The 23,973-nt window shown below is 41.5% G+C and overlaps 1 protein-coding gene across 1 annotated transcript; it reads right to left on the bottom strand.

Moving 5' to 3' along the window:
- Window positions 1-362: 362 nt before the first annotated feature.
- On the bottom strand, window positions 363-20,904 carry STAMBPL1 (STAM binding protein like 1). The gene is made up of 10 exons (XM_087824430.1): window positions 20,131-20,904; window positions 16,189-16,406; window positions 13,940-14,015; window positions 12,104-12,199; window positions 9,859-10,210; window positions 8,638-8,762; window positions 6,648-6,785; window positions 2,759-2,871; window positions 1,759-1,858; window positions 363-1,068 (listed from the first exon to the last, which is right to left on the bottom strand). Exons 1-10 carry the CDS (start codon window positions 20,158-20,160, stop codon window positions 1,012-1,014), a joined length of 1,305 nt encoding a protein of 434 aa, XP_087680556.1. The 5' UTR covers window positions 20,161-20,904; the 3' UTR covers window positions 363-1,011.
- Window positions 20,905-23,973: the final 3,069 nt, after the last annotated feature.

Raw genomic sequence — 23,973 nt, 5'->3', positions numbered from 1 at the left:
TGCACCACTCATTCCACTGTTCCATCCAGGACCCACCCGGACAATGACTAACTTGAGTAAATAATTTTAATTTTCCACAGTCGGTGGCTTGTATGCCAACCACAGCTTTCCCAGTCTTTGCTTTCCTCCCGGCTTTATACCTGAGTTGCCTCAATGACCTTGTTTGCATGTACCGGCACCCACTAAGAAGTTCAATGATTTCTGTTTTGTAAAGAGGGGTATTCCCTGTACTCTGTTTGTGGAAAAGACAACATTCCTCCCCCACTGGTCTACTCCACATCCTGGTACTGTGCCACCCAGATTCTGCTCCAGTTCTCATGCATGAAGTGCCTGCTATGGGTAGCTCAGTGGCTTGTTTCTGCCTTATGACAACTTGTAGGCAGACTACAGAAGTAGAGCTTGGTTTGCCCTGTACACGGGGCTTTGAGTCTACAGACACCACCAGCTAAGGGCAAATTAACTCTGCAAGTCCAGCTCCACAGCCAACCCAGTCTCCCTGAGCAAAGCTGTCCTCCACTGCTTAGCATCTGCACACCGTATGCACCCATGTTTCTTCTCACATGTGGAAACGGTTCATTTTCTACCACAGGGAAAGGCTGCAGAAGCAGGTGGCCTGTCCTGAGGACCACCTGCTACTCAGGGTTTCTGGTTTGGAATTGTATTTTATAGGAATGAGAAAAAAATACAGCAAAACATCTAAAGCTCTGAAAATGTGTGCAGAGACCTCTTTAAACACTGGTCATATTATTGTTTGCAGCACAATTTATTATCTGGTCATAGTATTTGGTTACATTAATGGGTATTGATTTTATATTATTGTGACCACTCTTAAGACAGAGCAACCCAGAAAGAAACCTTCAAAACGCGCAAGAGCAATAAATATCAAACTTTCTGATCTAAAATGTATAAATATAAAATATCAGACATTTCTGGAAACATCTTAAGAAAATTCAGCAAACACATGTCCATGGGCAGGTGTCTGGTGTTGATGGTGCTAATCTTCAGAACCTATCACCTCAGATCCAGCACGGTTATCTTTATGTCTTTTACCAACACGTGTTTACATACCTAGGAAAGAAAAAAATTCTTTAGATCACAATGTTTAACAGAATCCTCTTTAGGGAGGGAATATGAATTTCCTAATTTAAAAATGTTCCTAAGTTTAAAAATGTTTCCAATCAGGACAAATGCACTCATGTTTATCCATTTTCAACAAATAGTATTTACAGAGATTGCCAAGTAATTTTCATTTTAAATAAATACTAACTTCAAAATAATCATTCTCAGATGTTACAGCAAGAGAACCACCAAAGGATCAGTTAGAAAGAAAAGTTGTAGTCAAATAACGTTTCTTCAGGGCTATACAAGGCTAACAAAGTACGATCACAGTTTTCTTTGAACTACTATGAAAAAAATTAATGTGGCCACATTGAGTGGAAACCATTCATGAGACATTTAATATCATTTTATTTAATAATTGTTTGCTTACTTGGCGTTTGAAGAAAACTGTACTTCAGTATCACACAGATCCATGAATGGAAAGGTAACTTAGCTTAACTCTCTTAGAGAAATACTGACATTAACTCATAAATAAACTATTAGTCAGAAGAAATTACAAAGAATGACTAATTTTCTGGGTAAGAAAACTTCAAACTAAGCAGTGTAATATGTTATCTCATATTATACCGCTAAAAAAACAACAACAGAGGAGGTAAAAAAATAAGTATCTGCAAAAAATAACCAACTGTGTCTACTCACACTGAACAGCCTTGGCTCCTTGGTGTGTGGATGGAAACCCTTCTTCTTACAGGTGGAGACCTCAAGCATGCCGGCATTGGTGAGCCTGAAGATGCCAGTGCTGTTTCAGGGTGAAGGAAAGGGGCAGAAATGAAGGCTCATTGGGCTTTCCAGAGGCTTTATTCAAATGGCACAAGCATACATATCCTTCAAATGGGATGGAGCGAGGCACCACAAACTAGGAATTCCGTGGTGATTTTCTGAACCAATCTTATGATGACTGGCTTAGCTAGAGGAGAGAAACAGTGGAGGGGCTGGTGCTAAATCCAAGCACTTGCAGGACTGTCATGGGCAAGATGCAGCTGAACTGCTAGGTGAAACCACAGAGATAAAGCTAAGGCCCCACAGAGAAAACTGCAGATGGCAGATATTTCTGATTATTCTAAAAACAGTAACAGTGGTGGCAGCAACAGCAAATATTTATGGAGCGCTGGCTGTGGTGCCAGGCACTGTGCTAGACTCTCATCTCTAGTCTCAGCCTCACGTCCATCCTGGATGGGCAGGTATCAGGGATGAAGAGACCGAGCCTCCCGGTGGTCGGGTGTCCACCAGGCACACCACTTGAGGGTGGAGACGGGATTCCTACACAACTTCATGTGTCCTCTGCTTCTATTCACTCAACAACAAAAATGGTCTCCCAAACCTGGGAAGGTTTTGGAGACAATGAAACTCAGGCTAGGAATTTTCCTACAACAGGAAATAGCACAGTAGAACTAAAATCTCAAATGGGCAAACTGGAATAGTAACATCCAGTTTCTCCACTTCAAGGTCATGGGAACTGAAGAAAGAGAACCAGTAATTCTACCACTGAAAAGGACCTTGAAAGGGAACTGGCTGTCACCAACCTTTTTTTCCCAAGGGCCTGGTGTGCCTGCCTATTCGAGGACCACAACCTGGTCTGTGGACACACCTGGACCCAGCAGCTCCAGACAAAGCCGAGTCCCTCCACAGTGACACTTACTCTCTATGCTTCGGTGAACACACAATGGCAATCGCCTCTGGCAACATGAGCTGATAAGAGCAGTGAGTGTGAAGGTCAACACTGGATAAGAATGCAGTTTGGGTTGGATGTGTCTATAGAAAGAAAAGAAGATGATCTTATTGGGGTAGCTGAGTCTCAGCTAAGGCCACAGCCCATTCTATGTGCCTTCCCTTTTTTATCATTATTAATCAAATATGAATTTTTAAAAACGTCTTGCTGACATATGCCTTCCCTTTTTGCATCGTTGGAATAACTCTGACTTTGAGAAGAGGTTCTTCGGCATGTTCATGTCCTCTCTGCTTATTAGAAAAGAGGGAACTGGAAATTAATTTGCCAGAGGCTTTGAGGAGATTTTCATTTCATCGCAGCTCATCCAGGAGATACCTCTATTATTACCTCAATTTCACATACAAGGATCCTGGGGCTCCTTTAAGCTTGCCCGTGGTCACACAGCTGGTCAGGGGCAGAGCTGTGACTGGATGTTTTATACAAAACCATGGACACAAAAGGAAAGTTTCCACTAAGTTTACCACACGGTGCTGCCATCCATTTGTGGCTCGTCTTTCCCTACAAACGGGAGACTGGGACTCTCCAGGTTGTTGAAGGTATTTGGGACTCAGAGTGCACAGCCCGTAAATACGTACGTGGTGAGAAGGAAGAGATTCTAAATTAAACGAATCATCTTCCAGGTTTGAGACTATTTATATACTTTTGTTTATGAGAGACAAATCAGAGGTTCATACTTGGATACGAAAAACACATGCTCCCATAATGATTTTAAAATTCACAGTCAAGTCCAACTACCCTTGCAAAAGGAATGTGACCGTTTAAATCACGAAACCAAGGTCCTTGGCACGCACTGTCTGGGTCCCGCCTCCATCACCCGCTAGCTGTATGACACTGAGAAGATTCCTTAACCTCTTCATGCCCATCTCATCAACTGTAAAATAAGAATCATTTTCTTCATGGGATTATGAAAATTAAATGAGACAATCCATGTAAAATGCTTAGAAAAACGCCTAGCACACAGAAAGGAATCAAAACCATTCTCTGTTATTATTGCTGTTGTTCTTTAATGTTGTCATAACTAATGGGCACAGGCTCATAGAAATAGCTTCATGCCATTATGTATAACTATGGTTTGTTCAAGAAATGTAAAATATTAAAACTCCTTTCTACTTTATTTACTAGAATGAAGATAAAATCCATTGATATCTATTTACAGAAAGATCCATGTTCTGCGAGGAAAAAATAAGTCTTGGTCTGCAAAGACCTAGACCAACTGAGGAATGGAAATTGTCTAATTTTTAAAACCCAAATCTTTATTATCTGTTAGCTGCCTGTCATCTACTTCAGTGAAAACCTTCTCTTGGTACAGAGAGCCTTCTATGCCTCAGTGAGAAAGTAAGACATGTTCAAAGGCACTCTGGTGCTCTGGAGGCGGCGAGCAGACTGTCCAGTAGGACAGGCCACTCCACCTGTCACATTCTTTCCAGACTGAATGCACCTAAGACATTCGGAGCCCTTTGCTGCTGCCAGGAGGAATCACGTCTACTCCGTGAGGACAACTGCTCCATGAGGGAATGGTGCTCCCCACTTCCCCACTTCCTCTACGGAAATAAAAATGATGATGAAGACCGGCCAGGTGTGGCTCAGCGGTTGAGCATCGACCTAGGATCCAGGCGATCGCGGTTCGAGTCCCGATCAGGGCACAGGCCCGGGTTGCAGGCTCGATCCCCAGTCGGGGGTGTGCAGGAGGCAGCTGATCAATGATGACTCTCTCATCATTGATGTTTCTATCTCTCTCTCTCCCTTTCCTCTCTCTAAAATCAATAAAGATATATATATATTTTAAAAATGATGATGATGATAGCAGCTGATATCATTTACTGCAATTGAACTAATCACTTTCCCTGAATTATTCAATTCTTACAACAAGATGAGAGAAGTTATTATTACCCCCATTTTACAGATGAGGAAACTGAGCTAAGCAGAAGAGTTAATAACACACTGAAGGTCATAGAGCTAGTTCAGCTGCGAAGTCTAAACTCAGTTCCAGATCTGTCTGATTCTGACTCAGCCCTTCTTTCCTGCAACTAATTTATATCTGAAAAAAGTTAGCTGGGGAATTTGTTGCTATTATTATGCCAAGAAAAAAATCCTCACAAAAAGTCATTACAACCACTGAAGTTTAGACATATAACACTTTAGTGTTTTCGTTGAACTGCAACAATTTGGTATGGTGAAATAAACAAAAAGCAAAATCCTGGAATTCTAGAATTATGCCAAATCCATTATGTAAATGGTATAACTTCATTATTGCATACATTATATACACAGGACATAAGGGAAACACTTTTATTTCTAATTTGGGAAATGTTTTATAAGAAAGGAACACTGACTTCCTGATGTAAGTAAATTTAATAAACTATTCTGTCTAAGTTTATGCTACAATTTCTTTGCTACAATTTTTTTTTTTTTTTGCTTTAAAATACATTCTTGTTACAGAAAATAACACCTTTAAAATTCAGCAATTTCTAAGCAAACAGTAAGGCACATTACTTACTGTTAAGTAAAACAAATAGACATATGGAATGTTTTGCAAACTCTTCATTATAAATAATTTCTTGTATTTGAGAGGCAGTATATACTTTTCACAAGGCTTTCAAACCTGGTATCTTGCTTACAGTTCACACAAATCTGGTGAGGGAGAGAAGGTTTGCATTAGCCCCACCTGGTCAATGAGGGAACCTGGAAACAAGGAAGTTAGGAGTCCTGACCAAGGGCACATGGTAGTTTACAGGTGGAGCTGAGACTGAAGTCGCCTCTCCCCTCCTAAATTACAGAGCACCAAATGCCTGGTGAGTTTGTGGGTGCCATATGTGTGTAGGAGTGGGTGGGCCTCCTGCCCTTTAAAGCAAGTAAAAAAAATGGTCACATCGTTCTTCAGGGGCTCTTAAAAGTCCCCATGATGTGCCCTAGAAATCTTGGCCAGCATCCCATCACAGTGGCATGGATGACTTGTCCCTACCCCAGGCCCAGATGTGTGAGACTGAATGGAAAACATCCACCAGACAGGTTAAACTGAGGATACAAAAATAGAGTATTATCACCAAAACGAACAACTGCAATTTTCTGAGTCCCTAGAAAAAATGCGCTAAGACATTCCCTGACATTATCTCATTTAACACTCACCATCACCTTAAGTTAATTATTATGATCCCTGTTTTATGGATGGAAAATCTGATGCTCAGATGGCTTAAAAACCTTGCCAAAGTTCCTATAATGATTCTTAGTGGAAATGAGATTTAAACTCATGTCTTTTAATTCCTAAGCCCTTTCTTGTTCCTGTGATGTCCTGGTGGATGATAAAATCCAGTATTTTTGGCTCCATCCTTTGGCCCTTCTCCATGGCTTGTTTATACAGTTTATACGCCACTGACCTGTATGAGGTGCAGTGGAGTACATGGTCCCTATTTAATGCACAAAAACCCGTTCTAAAAAAAACATTTCCCAAAATTTCCTTAAAGGAAACGGGAACATTAATAATTGTCTAGATAAGTTAGTTAAAAATCTCACTAGGCCTCCATTACACTATGTAAAAAAATCACCAAAACGAGTCACTAATTTCCAAATGTCTCTCCCTCTTTTAACTTGCTGGAAAATAACTGCACAATATAACCCTCACCAAATTCAGATTTAGACACAACCTAAAAATGAAGAAAATGCTTTAACGTGATGACTTGAAAAAAAAATTAAAAAATAAGGAACTATTTAAATTAAGCTGAAGTTCCTCAAGGGAGGAAAATAGTACACATACACCCCCCGCCACACACACACACAACTGAGACCCAAAGGTTGAACGTACATGGATCCACCCCAGGGTGAGGAGGTCGTGCTGGTCCTGAACACTGAATAATTCCTCTACATTCTCCACGTCGCAATAGTCTGGGCCTGCAGACTGCTTTGGCACGATTACGTGGGTAATAGTTAATTCATTATGCGTCTAAAAAACAATTAGCAAGAAGAATCATTTACTGACAGAGGGAAAAAAGAAAGCATCTGGCAGACAAATATACGTATCATTCTGAATTTTCTGCCCCACGACATGTATCATCATTCCCCCCTCCCCATAACAATTCAAAAACAAAGTACAGGTACCAAACTAGAAAACGTATTATCTGCCAAAAATCGGAGTCAGCAGTTGGAGCCTGAAAACCATTTTCAGAATAGAAAATGTACCATGACTAGGAATTAGCATCCCTGGCTAGTCGATGGCAGTTTAGTTAATAAATAATGTTCTGATAGATTACATCTATAATGGAAAAATCAGAACGAAATAATAGTGGGTTTATTTAGAGGGGGAAAGACTAGTTCAATAATTTTGTGGTGTTAATGAAGGGCATTTGTAAGGGTTTGGGGGGTTGATGGTCTTGCTTTTGTTTTAATTATATTCTATTTCACTTCAAGACTTAGACTCACTGGGATTTTCCATAATTAAGGTAATCTTTTGGATTTGCAATTAGAACAAGAGAAAGCTAAAATAAATGACCTGCCTCGAGCTGAAAGGAAGAGGGTCTGTGAAGCGGTGGTAGGAAGCTCAGGTAAGATGCTCGTGCTGTGTGGAGTTGTCCATCCCTCCCCAGCGCTCCCTCTGTGGCCTTAGAAGTCACAGACTTCTCTCTGCTCTTAGGGGCTTTCCTGCAAACTGGCCGCTCTTCCTCCATCCTAGCCCCTTGTTCACGGCTAACTTTATGTATTCTCCAGGCCTGGTGTAAACATCCCTTCTCGGGGAAGCCCTCCCAGGCTCTCCCAGACAAAGGTAGTTTTCCAGTTACACATTCCCGTGATCCTGCACTTCCACTGAGAGCACCCAGCCCCGTTTATCATTAAGTCATCTGTCTGGTGCTTTACAAGCACTGTGTAAGGGTCATGTGGCACGGACCGTGGCTGTGGTAGGCTGCTGAATGCCAACACCTAGCACAGTATCTGGCACATACAGTACTTAGTATTTGTCCAATGAATGAAGGAATGAAACTAAGTACAACATATGGTTCTGGAGAGGAAGCCTCCCAAGCACACTGCCCTCTGAAGGCAAATAAGGTGGCTGTGGGGAGGAGACGGCAGGTCATTGTCCTGTGCTTGTCACCTGTGCTTCCTCTTTCCTGGAGGAAAAGGCAGGATGCAACACCGGAATACTGTAGGAGAATGTGTGTGGAATAAAACATACTATGTATTCAATTAAGCAACAGTCCCCAAGCTAAATGTTTAGGACTGAAAATGTTCCTGGACCCAGAAATATAAACTTACACCCAAGGAGACTATGAAAGGGCACATCTTTCTTGCAAGTAGAAAATTAAATGCATCTTTTCTCTTTTATTTCCTTCTATTTTGACATTGTCTTTCATCACATATTTCTGATAAGATCTTCCATACCTAAATGTGGCCTGTGCCATAAGATTTCAGTTTGTGGAAACAACTGTTTTAAAAGAAACAACAAAACCCTAGTTGTATTCCACACATATCTGAAAAAGGGAGGGCAAAAGGATACCTCCCACAGATAAAAGCAGGTAGAGTTAACTATATACGTGAATGTGAAACTAACAATTGCAACAAAGATTTGTCTTAGAAAACTAGATGGTTTTGAAAATTGAAGACCTGTGATCCCTGAAATTTATCTTCCATTTTCTAGAAGGATAATTCATGAATAATGACAGTAGTTTTATGAAATCAATCTATGTAAAGTTAATTTCATAATATTTGCAATTCTTGGGATGCTTTTATTGTGCTCTGCTTATCACAAGAACGTCAGTACTTTGGAAAGTTTCCTGTGCAGAGACATGAAACAAAGACCATACCAGTTTTCCACAGAGTATTCCACACGTTTCTATTCCTCTCACTGTATTAGATTCTGCCAGCAGCAGAAATCTGTGGCAAAGATCTCTTGATAAAACTACACATCGCAGTCCTTCAACCACTAAATCTAAGAAACAGAAAAGGGAGAAGAAGCTGAAAGACAAATCTTACATCCCATCCTTCAAAACTGTTTTTGACAAGCGACTGCAAATCAATATAAATATCAAACATGAGACGATCAAGTGCTCCACGTCCCACGTATTAGTTAAAACTCTTAAAAATAAACACTGACTAGAAGGCAGGTAAAGTTACCCTTTGCATATAAATTTTATAAACAAATGGCAAAGTGCAAGTGCCTTTGCATTTTCGTGCCCTAGATCAACTATTCTGCATGTATGCACGAGTCTTGTTCTGGCACAAAGCCGATGTACTGCTAAGTCACAGGCAGCACAGAGGAGCTCTCACACCCTATAAGACAGGTCGAAGGCTCTTTACTGTGTTTCCCATGTGTTACTTATATCTTCATGAAGTTGGTGATAATAAAGTAAAAGGATGACGTTTTCAGAAATAATGAGCAGTAGAGTAATTTATAAACTTGTTGCCTATCATGACTTTTAAAAAAATAAATGGAGACACAAACTGCATCCGACAGCGTCTGCCGGGAAGGACTCCCCGTTTGATCCCGAAAACCTGCCAGCGCAGGCGCAGCAGCAGCACTAATCGTCGGCAGAAACGCATAACCCATCCGGAGGTCAGCTCCCCGCTCGCGGGAGATCTTCCTGGCCCAGGGCAATGCTAACACTTTAAATTCAAATCGCCAGGCAAAGCTCTGGACGAACAAGTTTCTCAACATTTTTCATCCCCAGTGTAAGTGTTTCAGATTCATGTGTTTCTTTGATTAAATACATGAAAGCAAAAAAAAAAATTATGCTTGGAATTCTTCTCTTGTAGAATTTCTGTACCATGACCGAATGCAGTCCCATTTTTTAGGAACTGAATTTCCTAATCTATCTGCTCTCTCAGGGGGCAAAGCACGCTCCCTGAATTTTCAGGTTACACAGAGTACAAGCCATATGGCAGGGAAAGATGAGCTCTGTCTGCATGGCCAGATGATGGGGGGGGCCTAGCACAGCTGACAATGAAACGAGGACCCTCCCAGATGTCCCAGCATCGCAGCTCCAGTAGCAGAGGCCCAGGGCCCGCCGGCCCGTGTGCCCACTCACCCTGAACGGCACTCAGCGCAGCAGCCGGCTTTAGGGCCCTGTTGACCGGAGGAGAGCGGCTGGCGTAACTGGGGGCGCTCCTGTCAGGCTGCTGGGCAAACACGTTCAGCAAGGAACTGTCCTGGTGCGCGGAGAAGCAGGACAGAGCGCTCCCATCGACCTCGGGCAGCGCCGGCGCCTCCAGGCTTCGCGTCTGCACGCGGGCTAGTTCTTGCTTCTTGAGCTGGTCTTCAAAAAACAGAAACTGCTCCGTTTCCAGCTGCTGCTGGCGCATCTGCGCGATCCGCTTCCTTTCCGCCTCGATCAATCGCTGATGCTCCAGTTTTTTGAGAATTTCGGCTGTATATTTGTTCTAAAAAAAAAAAAATGTGGTTGCCAGAGCAAAAGGTTAGTTTCCAAGGCAAGAACATTACACTGGGATTAGACGTTCAATCTTCCAGGAGACAGAGGAGCGGCCAGATACTGCGATCTGCCCTCAGGGCCATGCGTGTGACAGTAAGGAAAATATATAAGGTCACGGCCAAAGCCCCTTAACCTGATTCCGGCAGCAGCTTTAAATCCAATCATATTTTACCAGAGACAGGCCATGGCAATCAAGTCCCCTCCACTTCCTTGTGCTTTTAAATAGAAACTCAAGGTCAAGAGGGTGTGCTCAGCCTGACCGTCCAAACCATGTGGAACAAATGGTTGTATCATCTTAGATGGCACTGGTCAATATAGTAGCCACTAGCCATAGGCAGGTATTTAAATTTAAATATATTAAAATTAAATGAAATTTGAAATTCAATTCCTCAATCCAGCTAGCCACATTTTGAGTACCATGTGGCTAGTGGCTCCCATATCAGAGAGTGTCACACAGAACATTCCCATCACCGCAGGAATTGGGACAGGGCTGCCCAAGAACCCTTTGCATCGGACTCCACAACTCATACTGCTGGGACTTTATGGAGAAGGGGGATCAATAAGAAAAGGTTCTCAAAATGTGGTCCAATCATCTCTAGTACAACAAACCAGGACTTTTGTTAAAAATGAAGATTCCCGAGCTCCCCAGTCTTATCCAAATATCCAGGCATTATTAGGTAAGAAAATATAAATTTTTAATAAGCTCCCCAAATGACTTTATGAAAACTAGACTTTGGGAGCTACTGTAAGGTAGTAGTGTGTCTGTTCATCTCTCCTAGGCATAAAGGCAGCCACGCTACCCCCCCCAAAATTTCTACATGTCATTCATGTGAGATACTACTGCTGTGGACTGTGAAGTCATTGGTGTCACCAAAGGCAGACTGTGCAACAGCTGCTGAGGCTGTTTCTTCCAAGGAAATCCTGAGGAGATGATCAGACGCAGTGCCTACTATGGAAGGGAGACGACTCAACTGGGCTTTTCTCTCCCTTGCTGTTGCTTTATCTGAGCCTCCAGGATCATTTTTGTCTTTCACAGTTCACATCAAATCATCAATATCCACACTTGCAGGAATCTTCTGATTTCGACATTTCCTCTGTCAATTTGTCAAAACACCTCACTCAACCCTGACCTCTGGCTAAGCTCAAAGAACACAGAGAAGTTCTGTGTTCAGACTTAACTGAAGGGAGAGTCAGTAAAGGTGACAGCTTCCAGAGCACATACACATGGACAAAAAAAGCGAAACAGCCTTTATAATAAAGCTGAAAACATTAAGAATTCATGTTTTCAACTTGAGTATCCTAGAAACTGATCAATTTCTTCTTTTGATGCTTTTCAGCCTCTTAGACATCATTGTCATTTTCACTATTTAATAAGAATCCAGAAGCCATCACCCCTTGGTGATATGGTTATATTTCACTCATACGATTATAATTCCACTTCAATGAAATATTGACTGCAACATGTAAGAAACGAACTCACATTTCCAAGGCCTACAAATTAGATACATTGGAAAGCTCCTACTACCTCCATTCATCAGTGAAGAGCAGTCACCTGGCTCAAGGTTACATTGGCAAGAGTTGGTCAAAAAGCTCTATTAAAATCACTGTAGGAAATTTATTTTCTAATGCATCGCTTTATTAGATGTCGAAGGGAAATAAAATACCACATCTTTGGTGCAAGTGCTTAACCTGGATATCAACATGAATTTTTTATTGGTGCTACATCATTGCATCTTTAATTTTTAATTTAAATGCATATGACATTCAAAAAACTCATATGGAAATGAAATTCAAGTATATTTGCACAGAAAAGTCATGAAATAAATATACCAATTGAACTTACTTTGCTTTGCATATAGTCTTGGTATTCTACGTTATATTTCTTTAAAAGGTCCTTTTTCAATTCATCTGTCCTTGGAAATGCAATCTCCTTCAGTTTCTTTTAAAAATATATATACATATTGATTAGTGGGATTTTCAGTATAGTCTTTCAGATCATCAGCTGAGAAAGAAAAACAGCTGGCATGTGGATTAGAAATCAAGACACAAGTAACCAAAGATGATGGTGAAAAAGTAAATCTCTCTTTTCTAGGGCTCCAAAATATAACTTCTCAGGAGGGAAGAGAAGAAATTATCCCCTTTGCAATGTCTATCTGCATTTTGTTTAGCTAGGTACCCGTTCTGAGGTAGTGGGTTTGTAACTGCACATCCCACAGTATGTAAATGATATGTCATCATATTAGAGGGAACACCGAGGAACATGGTAGGTAAGGACTCCTAAATTTGACAGACTATAAAATGAACTGTGGAACTTTTCATAAAAATATAAATTCCCAGGCCTAATCTCAAATTTACTGAATCCACATCTTTACTGGAAGGGAGGGGTTAGGGAATCTGGATCTCAAACAACTTCCCAGTGATTCTTAATGGATGAGAAATCTGATATAGTCCAAGCACAATCCCCCTCCCCCCTCTTTTAGAGTTGAGGAAACAAAGGCCTGGAGAAACTGAAAGGCTTGTCCAGTATCATACAACTAGCTATTGGCCCTGTTATGACTAGAATACAAATCTCTGACTCTAGCCAGGCTCTTCCACTAAAACTTCTGTTCTCTTAATCTTCTGTCATCCATCCATCCATCCATCCACCCACCCACCCACCCATCCATCCATTTATTCAACAAGCATAAACAAATAAAAAAGTACATGCTTTTGTAGAATTCTTCCTACAAGTAAAAACAAAGAGTAACCCTAAATTAGAGTAAATGAGTCACACTGGCGGCCTGGGACCTTTGGTTTCCATACAGAACTCTCTGAGGCTGAATGAACACGAGAATGGAGGGGAAATGCTACACAGAGGCATGGAAACGAATGACCCTTCAGATAAGTGTGTGTAGAAATTTTAAAAAGTGTAAATAACTATTTGACAAAGTCTGAATTCTGCTTACAGGCATCCTCAGGCCCTACATAACTGGCAAGAGCGCCTTTATTCCATTATATGGTATAATGAGTTATTTCTAAGTTTATGCTGTGATTGTCTCTGCATATATTACCTTCCTTCATATAAGATCAACCCAAACTATTTAAGACCAATGCATAAAAAACATTTTTTAAGTGTTATTTAAAAAGAACATCCTCAGCTAAAGGTGTTTGAAACTATATATATTACAAATGTTGATGAAGAATAAATACATTTCAACAATCTTCCTTTTCCATGGGGTTACTTCAAGCCGCCCCCAAACACTTTATTATTAGGTTAGTACTTTAATAATCAACAGTGATTTTTCAAATAGTCGTGGGGTCTGGACTGCATGGGATAATTAAGACCAGCCAAAATGACTGTCTCGGGCAAGTATGGAGAAATAGATAGCCATTCCCTCAATCTCTGGGAGAAATGGTGAACTAATTCCTCCTTCATGCCATAAAGTGAGTGAACACATTTTTTATCTCTTTCTTTCCTTCCCCTTCCCCCAGCCCCAGTTTCAATTAGACAACCCACACTGGCTCAGAGATGATGATTAAAGGTCTGAGAAGAAATCGAAACATCACGGCTAATGGGATGAATTTTTTGTGCTTACGCTCTCGAGAGGATGAGACGGAGGTGGAAAGGAAGGGGGTGTGAAGCAGTAATGGGTACTTGTGGGCCATTTGATCCCGCAGGGAAGAATCGACCCCACAATACCTTCATAATGTCCTGCTTCTCGGGGACCGCACACTGCTGGTAATCTCGATGGCTGGGAAGCTTTTCTACAAACAAGCTAGAGAAGAAGAAAGCCCATTCTTAGCATTATATGATAGAAAAAACTCAAAGACGGTTTCTACTATGAGAATGGGCCTCCTTTTCAAAAGAGGCATGTTCAATACATTGTTGTTTAACCCCTATTCATTTCATCTGCCTTTCCATCAAATGTTGCCTTTGAGTATGATTTTGGCTTCACAGGGCAGTTAAGCTCACTAAACTAAGTACTGAGGTTAAGAGGGTCTGGAAGACCAAGTCACTTTGTTCTTCTCAGGTTCTGGGTACTTAATCCCACCACAGCACCATCTTACTTATGTGTGCAGCTGGCAACACAGAGCATCTCGTAAAAATGTGAGAGTTTGGAAAGATTGATGTAATCCCTTCTCATGACTGAAGAAGACCCAAGGGACCACTCATGAATCAGTAGCGCCATGGTGTTTATATCAAAAACTCTTAACTGAAACTTCATAACTAAGAGAAATGACAGCCAGAACCCCTAGTGGATTAGGTGCTAGAGGTTAATTATTTTTTCATCGCCTTTTTGAGAAACAAGGGACAACAGAAGTAAAGGGAAATCTTCAGAGCAAACCAGGTGCATCACTTCCAGGTAAAGTGAAAGCAACGCTTCCCCAAGATAATGTTTCCGTTGGATTTTCTTACTGCTGTATCCCAGCCTGTAGAATAGTGTCCACCTCATAATGAGTGCTCAATAAATATTTGTTAAAGGAATGAATAGCCCTTCACTGATAGATTGTGATGGGCTATAAATATATTTTTGATCAACTAACAGGTGCTACATTATAATTACTCTGTTGTTTATGAAGCATATAGGCATTCATCATTTCACCTGTAAGGTAACCTGGAATGGTATCATAACTCTCATTTTCAAATGAGAAAATTAAGACTTAAAGAGGCGAAATAAATTGTTAGTTTCCTAAGTCTTTTTAACTAGAATAAAGTCACAAACATTTCGAGTTGAAGAAACCTCAGAGATATTCATCCATAAGTCATTTGTAGATAAGGAACTGAAGCCCATGGAAGGTAAGTGAATTACAAATTACCACATGGTTAATGACAGAAGAGGATTCATATATTCTGATTAATCAGTAACTGAGAGTATGGCGACCTTTCCCCTTTACCACACTTACAATTCCATAGAAATATGCATGTAACTCTAGCAAAAAGTGAAAAAGAAATATTGCAAAAAACTGGTAACTTATACTAGTTAGGATATTAAAATTTTTGGAAAACGTGCTATAATGACAATTGGTAATCTCCAATTTCATACTTATTGTTTAACTTTCCATAAACAACTGATTTTTCCCAAGTAGGCCAAATGTTGCCAACCATCGACTTCTCAAATGCTCTCAGGTTAACTCCCCAAATGAACTAGTGAAATTAATCAAAAAGTGACTGTCATTAAAACAAAAATAAGGGTTTCAGCTTAGATTAAATAATTATTGCTAACAGATCTTCCCAACAAGTGAGCTGGCAAACTGATAAGGAAAATCCAAATCCCATTTCGGTTAAGTCTTAAACTAGGATATATTACTAACAATATCTATCTAATGGGAAGTATGATATCTTCACATGGCTGTTCTGAGGCAGCCACTTTCCCTCAACATTTTGTAAATTCCTCTATACATAGGTTATTATTATTGTTTCAAAAAAGACAAAACAAAAACTAACTAGAATGTAAAACTGACTGTTACAGTCTATTCCAGAATCAGATCCTTCCTACCACTGACAACTCATCCCCCAGACTCAACTCATCAGATCAGCTTTTTCAGATGTGAATGGCACATTCAGGGGCTGTAGATGGAGCTGCAATATGGCTCTTGCTCTCATAAAGCTTACATGTCTGTGGGGGCAGAATGGCACGAAAATAGGAAATTTTATTTGCGAAGATCATTAAAGACAGGGCATGGCATGCATGCAACGGTGTTGGCCTATTGAGAGGGTATCTCACACCCCCGTGCTCATCACATCCCTGGCCTTCTCCCCATCCCGAAGCCTCAGCCATGATATGAGATGCCTCTGGCTACATTTACTTGGTAATCTTAAAATCTCCACATATAATGTTTTTGGAGATTGTAAAACTGATCTGAACATGAAAACATTCCTGGCATCCAAACCGTCTCACCAAAGCATCACGTCAATATTTTTCCAAGTGTCTCACTTCAAAGACTTACGTGATAAACTTATTATAAAGAACAAAGGCGTTTTCCAAGTTTCCTTCTTCCAAATACACAGAGGCCATCCTCTCCATTTCCACGCCGGATCGGAAGTAGCGGCGCGGCGTGATGTCCTCGGTGATGCTGATGTTGCAGCCCAGCTTGCTGAGCGCCCGCACGCGCTCCTCGGGGCTCAGCGAGACGTCCGTGTGGTCGGGCATCGCCGCCAGCTTCTTCTGCAGAGCCAGGTTGGGACCGTGATGATAAGAAATGTCACTGAAACTGTGGATGCATTTCCTGTACTGAATACCTGACAGCAATATCTAAGAAAAGCTTTTCTTAAGACTTAATAAGATGATAAAAGCAACGTCATTTTGCTTCAACACACAAAAAAGATACACATCTCCAGGTCAAAGACACTTTTTTTTTTTTTTTTTTTTTGAGGGAAGACCCCTTTTAGGTTTTAGAGTTTATAATCATAGGGCAGTTCCTGGAATGCAAATAGTTTAGGCCATTTTAGGTAAAATATCATCCATTCCTTTTCCTAATGGATGTTCCCATCCAGGGCTACGCGAAGCTGACCAAGGGAAAGATTCCTGCCAGGGTAAAGCTCACGTCCTTCTGCTCCGAAGGGTCTCCAAGAGAGCTTTGAGGTTACTGTAAGGATTCAGCTCTACTCCAGAATATAACTAGTTTAATAAGGAGTTTTCAGGGCCTCCCTGCATCTTCTCCAAGTGAATAAAACTCCACAAGTAAGTCCTGGAGAAGCCTTTCCAAGCACACAGACACCTCCCCTCCACCTCCAGCTTTTTTAAAACATTAAAAAGACTCTTAGAGCCCTGGCCAGTGTGGCTCAGTTGGTTGGATCGTGGACCCCGGTCATCGTCCCGTACACCAGACGGTGGTGGATTTGATTCTGGGTCGGGACACATACCCAGGCTGCGGGTTTGATCCCTGGTCAAAGCACGTGCAGGAGGCAACTAATCAATGTTTTTCTCTCGAACATCGATGTCTCTCTCTTTCTAAAAATCAGTAAAATCTTTAAAAAGATTGGGGTTAGCCTTGCAGTGTTAACTAGTTTCCCAGAGGTACTTATGCATGTCAGTTTGAGAAGCACTGCTTTAGACCACTTTACCATATTTTGATGCTCCAAGAATGGAGTTAGCCCAGAACAAATTTAGCTTCCCAAGTCCCCTTCAGGCTGTCAGGGTAGGTAGCAAGTCTGACTACAGTGTGGACGGAGCATTTGATTAAGGTCTGTAGAAAATTAAAAAAGAAATCAAGGTAGACATGGCTTTAGTCTGGCCATGAATGACTGAACCAGGTTTCAGGGGCAGGGTGTGGTGAATTAGATACCTGCAGTTTTTCCAATGGCATCGGGTCTACTTGGGTGGTAATTTTATAGCAGACAGAACCCTAGAGACCTGGGACGACTCTTGCTTCTAAAGGTTTAATATATAACCAAAGAGCCATAACCGGGTTTCTCAAGGCCCCATGAGGTCAAAAGCAGGCCATGCCTCTTGCACCCTCTATCACTCTTTTGACGGGGCCTACAGCAATGTGGGTGAGTTTCCCCTTTCCTGTTTCTTTCCCAGCAAGGAAGCTCTCAGGGCCTGAAGGTCCCACCCTGGAGGTGTCCAGCTCTCCCTCCTGTGACTGGGTGGGGAAGCCAGTTCAATTTAGAGCAGAAGGGATAAGACATACCAGTCTCCCACATGCTTGAAGTCCAATTTACGAGAAGTAAAGGGTACACTTATGATCTTCCCCTGGCATCTTAAATCTATTTTCACTTGGTCCAGAATTCAGAAATCAGAGAGGTGTGACTGGCAGCAACACCAATCCTCAGACCTTTTCTAAGTGACTTCCTCTTAAATTAACACATGCTCCCTTCTACACAAACCCTGCAGTGCTGCTCTTCTAATTCCCTGAGAGACTTTCTAATTTCAGAGACGCTGTTGGAGGCTCCCCACATGAGAGGCAGGGATCAGAGCTTGTGAACTTGGAGGCTTAGGCCTGAGCAGACACCATCTTTTCCAGCTGGGAAGCCTCAGACACCACGGCAACACTTCCACATTTCCCCAGCCACGCTTCCTATAGAGCTGAATAGCACTAAATGAAAATATTTTTATTTGGCTATAGAAAAATTCTCCGATGACATCAGAAAATGACTGGTGGGGAGGGGAAAGCTATGGAAATTAGGGATTTTTCTAAAGGAGGTTTCCAGCCTCCTGAATATACAAAAGTAATTTGTCCATTTTTTACCACTACACAGTCCACCTGAATTATAATTATTTATGTACCAGTGATTTTTTATGAACTCCCTGAAGGAAAGGAATCATTTTCCATTCATCCCTGTTATTTTGTTGTGTTGTAGCATGATCCTTAAAACTCAAATAATAATCAATAAGTGTACCAGCCCGGCCGGGCGGGCTCAGCGGTTGAGCGTCGGCCTGGGATCCAGGCGATCGGGGTTCGATTCCCGGTCAGGGCACATGCCCGGGTTGCGGGCTCAATCAATGACTCTCTCATCACTGATGTTTCTCTCTCTCTCTCCCCCCCCTTTCCTCTCTCTGAAATCAATAAAGATATATTAAAAATAATAATAAGTGTACCAAATGCAGGAGAAAAAGAGAAAAGGGGGCAACGTGATTAAAATTAGATCACCTTTTTCCCAGAAAATAAAAATAAGATTTACCTTTCCTTTACTGAATGGTCCTATCCTTCCCAAATTTAAAATTGATTTCAGAGATAAACTGGGAAACAGCCTACAGTCTTCATCAGTCTATGTTTCATTTGCATGTGAGGTTCTTGGATGAAAACACATAATTTCCAGATGAGAAATTCATTCATTTTACATTGACTGTCCACTAAAATGTTAATTATTCCTACACATGTTTTAGAAAACCACACAAGACACTCCATAAGGATGATTCTTCCCTCGGCAGAAGCAGAAGTGGGCAGCCTTTATTATCCCACAACACGGGGTCAGAAAGTGAAAAAGTTCCTACAATTCTCTACCCTTCAAACATACGCTCAAAGCAACCGAGCTCCTGTGAAGAATTGTCTTGGCAGACAGAGAGGCTGGGTGAACACCTATTTCAGAGCAAGCACCAGGCCTCTGTTTCTTTGTGTTCCGGTGTGAGCTTTGTGTGTCGAGGGTATGCAGTGCCTGGTGCTCTCGGGGCTACCCGGAGGGCTGTGGTGAGCAGGCTGGGGAGGGTCGTCAGGAGGACGGTAGTGGTAATGACACCTTCCACTTATAAAACCCCCACGATAGGCTGGGCACATGAAAAATATTGCTTCCAACTGTCATAAGGCACAGAGTACAGAAACAGGGCCATGGAGGTTATATAATGTGCCTGTATGCACACTCGAAGGGTGACTTGGGGCACAGAAGAAGCGCACGTGATCCCAAGGCCCTTGTCATTTGCTCTCCTGCACACTGCTTCTTCTAAGATATAGCCAGAGAAAGTGTGCACCGTGTTGGGCTGAAAGGGGAAAAGTGAGAAAAACAAGAGTTTCAAGTATGCAGACATTTACTTAAGATCCCAAAGCAACACTTAGGGGTTAAACATAAAATGTGTTCCTCGGTCACTACCACACAAGGTAAACATCCAATTTTTATCTGTGAAGTTGAGGCACAAAGAAGGGGCAGATGGACTTGCTGCAAAGTCACCTCTGAGATTCTTGTCTCTGGTGTTCTGCTAAAGGAATACACTCCTGGAATCTCACCAGATAAGATCAACACTTCACAATCATGTGGAAAAATATTTATTTTTAATTCTAGCAAAGATGGCTTTATTAGTCACTTCCTCAAAAGAAAGGACCACACAGGTGGATGAAAAAAGACCAGGCCTAAACTTTTTGAAGTAACTGTGATTCATTTCACATTTGGGTTGTTTCTGTTCTCTTTTTTTGGGTTTTCCAACCATATGTAAAATATCAGTTGGTGCTACCTACCAGAGAATTCACAGTAAAAGGCTGGTCCATGGTGTCCTGTCTACAAAATGAGGGTGTTCACTCTTTCTTCTCAATCACTTCATCTGTCTCAAAAACAAAAAAGCAGAGCTCGGGTTATTTTTTTAAGAACTCCAGAACTCAAGTCTTAAACCCCAGGGTTATTTCTGCCTCAGAAGAATATGAACAAATTGAAATGACTCTAACGATCTGTTTTTTAGAGAGACCGTTGGAAATAACTTCCTGAAAATACAAAACTGCAGGTGGCTATGGTTTCTTAAAAGTGGAGGTATGAACAGAATTAATTATTGCCCAGAAAGAGTCTGCTGGGTGTTGTCTTGCTCAGAACCCTGCAAGGTTATTCAGTGGGTTTTCTTTCTTCAAAGTGAAAAAGTCACAGTGGTTAAGAGCATGGACTCGGGGGCCATGGACTCTAAGATCTGGAGTCAGTCTGGGCTTAAACTAAGCCCTGCTAAATATGGAAGGTAAACTCTAAAATTACTCTGTGACTCTTGCCCCTTGGAATCCACGGGTCTGTGTACTCCCCTCCCCTTGAGTGTGGACAAGACCTGTCTGTGTCTGGCATCTAATCAACAGAACATAGCAAAGGTGATGGATGGGATATTACTCTCATGTTTATGTCAAAGATAAGAGATTTTGCAGATATGTGCTGACCCGCTATTTCAAGCCAGAACTGGCCAGTGTGGCCAGCTACTTTGGTTTGCAAGGTATTTAAAATTACTTAAATTAACGTGAGTGCAGACAAGAGTTATCTTGTGACCAATGCTGGGACACAGAAACATGTGTATACTTGTGACCGGTCAGCAAGGTGTTAAGACCACGAATCATTTGTTGTTATAGGGAGATTATCCTGGGTAGGCCCGACATGATCAGGTGAGACCTTTCAAAGAGGGAGACACTCCCCTGCTGGCCTTGAAGACTCAGCCCCCATAAGTTCCACAGATGCAGGGAAGTGAATTCTACATATAATCACCTGTTGTAAGCCATGAAGCCAGTGGTAACCTGTAAAGCAGCAATAGAAAACAAATATGCTAACCGTGTGACTGCAGGTAAGTTATCTACCCTTTCTATTTGTCTGAAATGGGATAAATAATAGTACCTCTGCCACGTAATTGCGAGGATTAACTGAATTAGCATATAAAGTGCTTAGAATAGTTCTCAGCACAGTCAATAGTATATAAATGTTAGCTATTATTAGAATCTTTGTTTTGCAACTGATGAAACTAAGGTTCTGAGAGGTTAAGTGAATGTGCCCAAGTTCAAACAGTCACTCGAACGTTAGCTTCCCTCTTCTTTACGTTAGTTTAGGTCAAGCTTTGCATCACCACTTCCCACTTCTCTAAAATTACTTTGCCTTTATGCGCCACTCATCACTGATGCGATGATGGACACATATCCCCTCCTCAGTTCCTCGTTTGAAATGAAAGGGTTAAGCCACACTCCTTCAAGTTGTAACAGCCTGTGATTCTAGCACTCTCAGAAGCAGATCATTCGACCCGTCCGTGTTATTTTTTTGGCCTGAATCCACGGCCGAAAACCCCTTCAAGGAAAGTCACCTGGCATGTTCTAGACGTTCCCCTTCACCCCCTCCAGTGACCCCTGGAGATCTAAGCTTGCAGGCTGCAGAAACGCACAAGAAAGAAATGACCTAGAGAGCCACGGTCACAGTGTAGTTGAAACCCCAAGTTAATTCTGTCACCATTGAATGTCGGCAATCCCATTTGGGGAATTACCATTTCTCAGTGAGAAGAAATAAACCAGAAGAAAAAAAAAAGACATTACAAGAGTTAAAGAGACAGAACAAAGAGGCTTAAGGGGAATTTAGAGCTGGGTGGGAAGAGAAAGGAACGAGCTACTAGTCACTGATTAGGGTTTTGTAAAACCTTCTGGAGTGACTCAGATATTTAAACACAAAACAAATCATTTAAAAAGTTGGAAACATTAGAACCAGCAGTTCTTAAATTTTACTTTATCTAAAAATTACATAAACCTGGGAATTTTAAAAAATGCAGACTCCTGGAACTCATACCTCACCCAGGAGGATTCTGAATGTCAGTTTTAAGCCCACCAATGGCACCGAGTGTTCATTAGGATGTGGCCCAGGTGAGTTTGCTAGATGATGTTTCCAAACAATACTTCCAGAGATACTGCATTTGAGAATGTATCGAGCAGGATTCTTGTAAGTAAGGGCATTGATTCCGGAACTCAGAGGATAATGGAAAGATCACAAATTCCAGGAACAATGTTGTATGTTAACTGTAATTGAAAAATAAAAAAATTTCCAGGAAGGGCAGAGAAGTCTGGCTTGGAGGCTACATATCCAGGAAGATCACCCCAAATCACACAGCACCCATCTGCCCGGTTGGGGAGCCTGCAGCTTCCACCAGCAACACCCACTGCTGCCTTGGAAAACACGTGGAGCTGCCTCAATTTCTTCATGTCACTAGTTTCTATTCCAAAGTTTGGGATGGAGGTATCTGACTGACAGAGCCTAGGTCACATGCCTGCAGCCCTGCTGCAAGGGTGGCTGGAAATGCGAATATATAGCTCTTTACACTTCCATAGAAGGCAGTGGGATGTGCCAAGTGAGAAAAGACAGATGCAGGGCTGGGTGGCCCAAATCAAACAAACTTCTCTGTAATGAACTTCTAAATGTATGAAATGTGTAATTCAATAAATCTTAAGCACCAAAATGTATTAAATTGCTGTACACAGAAACCAATCACTATTAACTCTCACACATAAATGTATCTACAATTCAGAAACAGAAAGAAATCAACTCCTTTCAAATTTAAGATGAAAGAAGTTTATACACTTGTTAGTAAACTTTTTTTTTACCATTAACTACTCCATGGCAGTGGTCCTGTTTTAATTCCTTTATTTTTTTTAATCCCCAGTCCTAACATTTAATAATAAGTTACAATGACCAAAATCAACACAAACAGGTTATGCTCTCTTGATCAGTAGCTGTCAAAGTGTAGAAAAGATCCCCAAGACCTTACTAAAGGGTGTGTGAGGTCAATATCATTTTTATGATATTACTGAAACATTATTTGCTTTTTTCCCATCAATCTCTCACAGTTGTATCGTGGGGATTTCCAGAGGTCTGAGTTCATGCCATGCTTACTTGAATATGTTTATAAATGTCTGTTTTAGTTTTTAATATGGTCATAGATATAGTCACACAAACAAAGCTTTTTAGTGCCCTTAGTACTTTTTAAGAGTGTAAAGGGGTCCCAAGACCAAAACTGCTTGCTCTAGATGAACTATGTACACAAAACACACTAAGCAAAAAACAAAACACAGCATGCTGCTCCGATCTAACCAGAAGCAGAGTGGTCCAGAAGAGTCTAACAGAGGAAAAAATGAATGTCAAATATCACCTCCCTTTTGAGCTCGGAGGGTGTGCTAAAGTTACTAGAAAACTGAGGGCACAGCAAGAGATACCTAACCTCATGCAACCTGAGGCCCACAAGAGCAAATGCAGCTGACCGCTGCACATTCTGCAACACCCACTCTCTTTTTCTAATATAAAAATATAATTTCTAGCTGATACAAAGCCACCCAGGTAAAGACTACATTTTTTTGGAGTTAGGTATGACCACGTCACCAAGCTCAGACCAATGGGTTGTGAACAGAAGTACTACGATCGAAGTCAGGATCCTACCCTTAAGGAAGGGACATGGCTTTCTCCATCCACCCTTGCCCTGCTTGCTGGGACGGCGGGGGGGGGGGGGGGGGAAGGCTACCATACAGGTGGACTATCTTCAGTCATGGGAGGAGCCATGGCAAAGCAAGAAGAGAAGAGGAGTGGTCTAATTTGCT

The sequence above is a fragment of the Miniopterus natalensis genome, chromosome 14, assembly GCF_054644295.1.
Source record: "Miniopterus natalensis isolate mMinNat1 chromosome 14, mMinNat1.hap1, whole genome shotgun sequence".
NCBI lineage: Eukaryota > Metazoa > Chordata > Mammalia > Chiroptera > Miniopteridae > Miniopterus > Miniopterus natalensis.
This window is presented reverse-complemented; position numbering and strand designations above follow the sequence as displayed.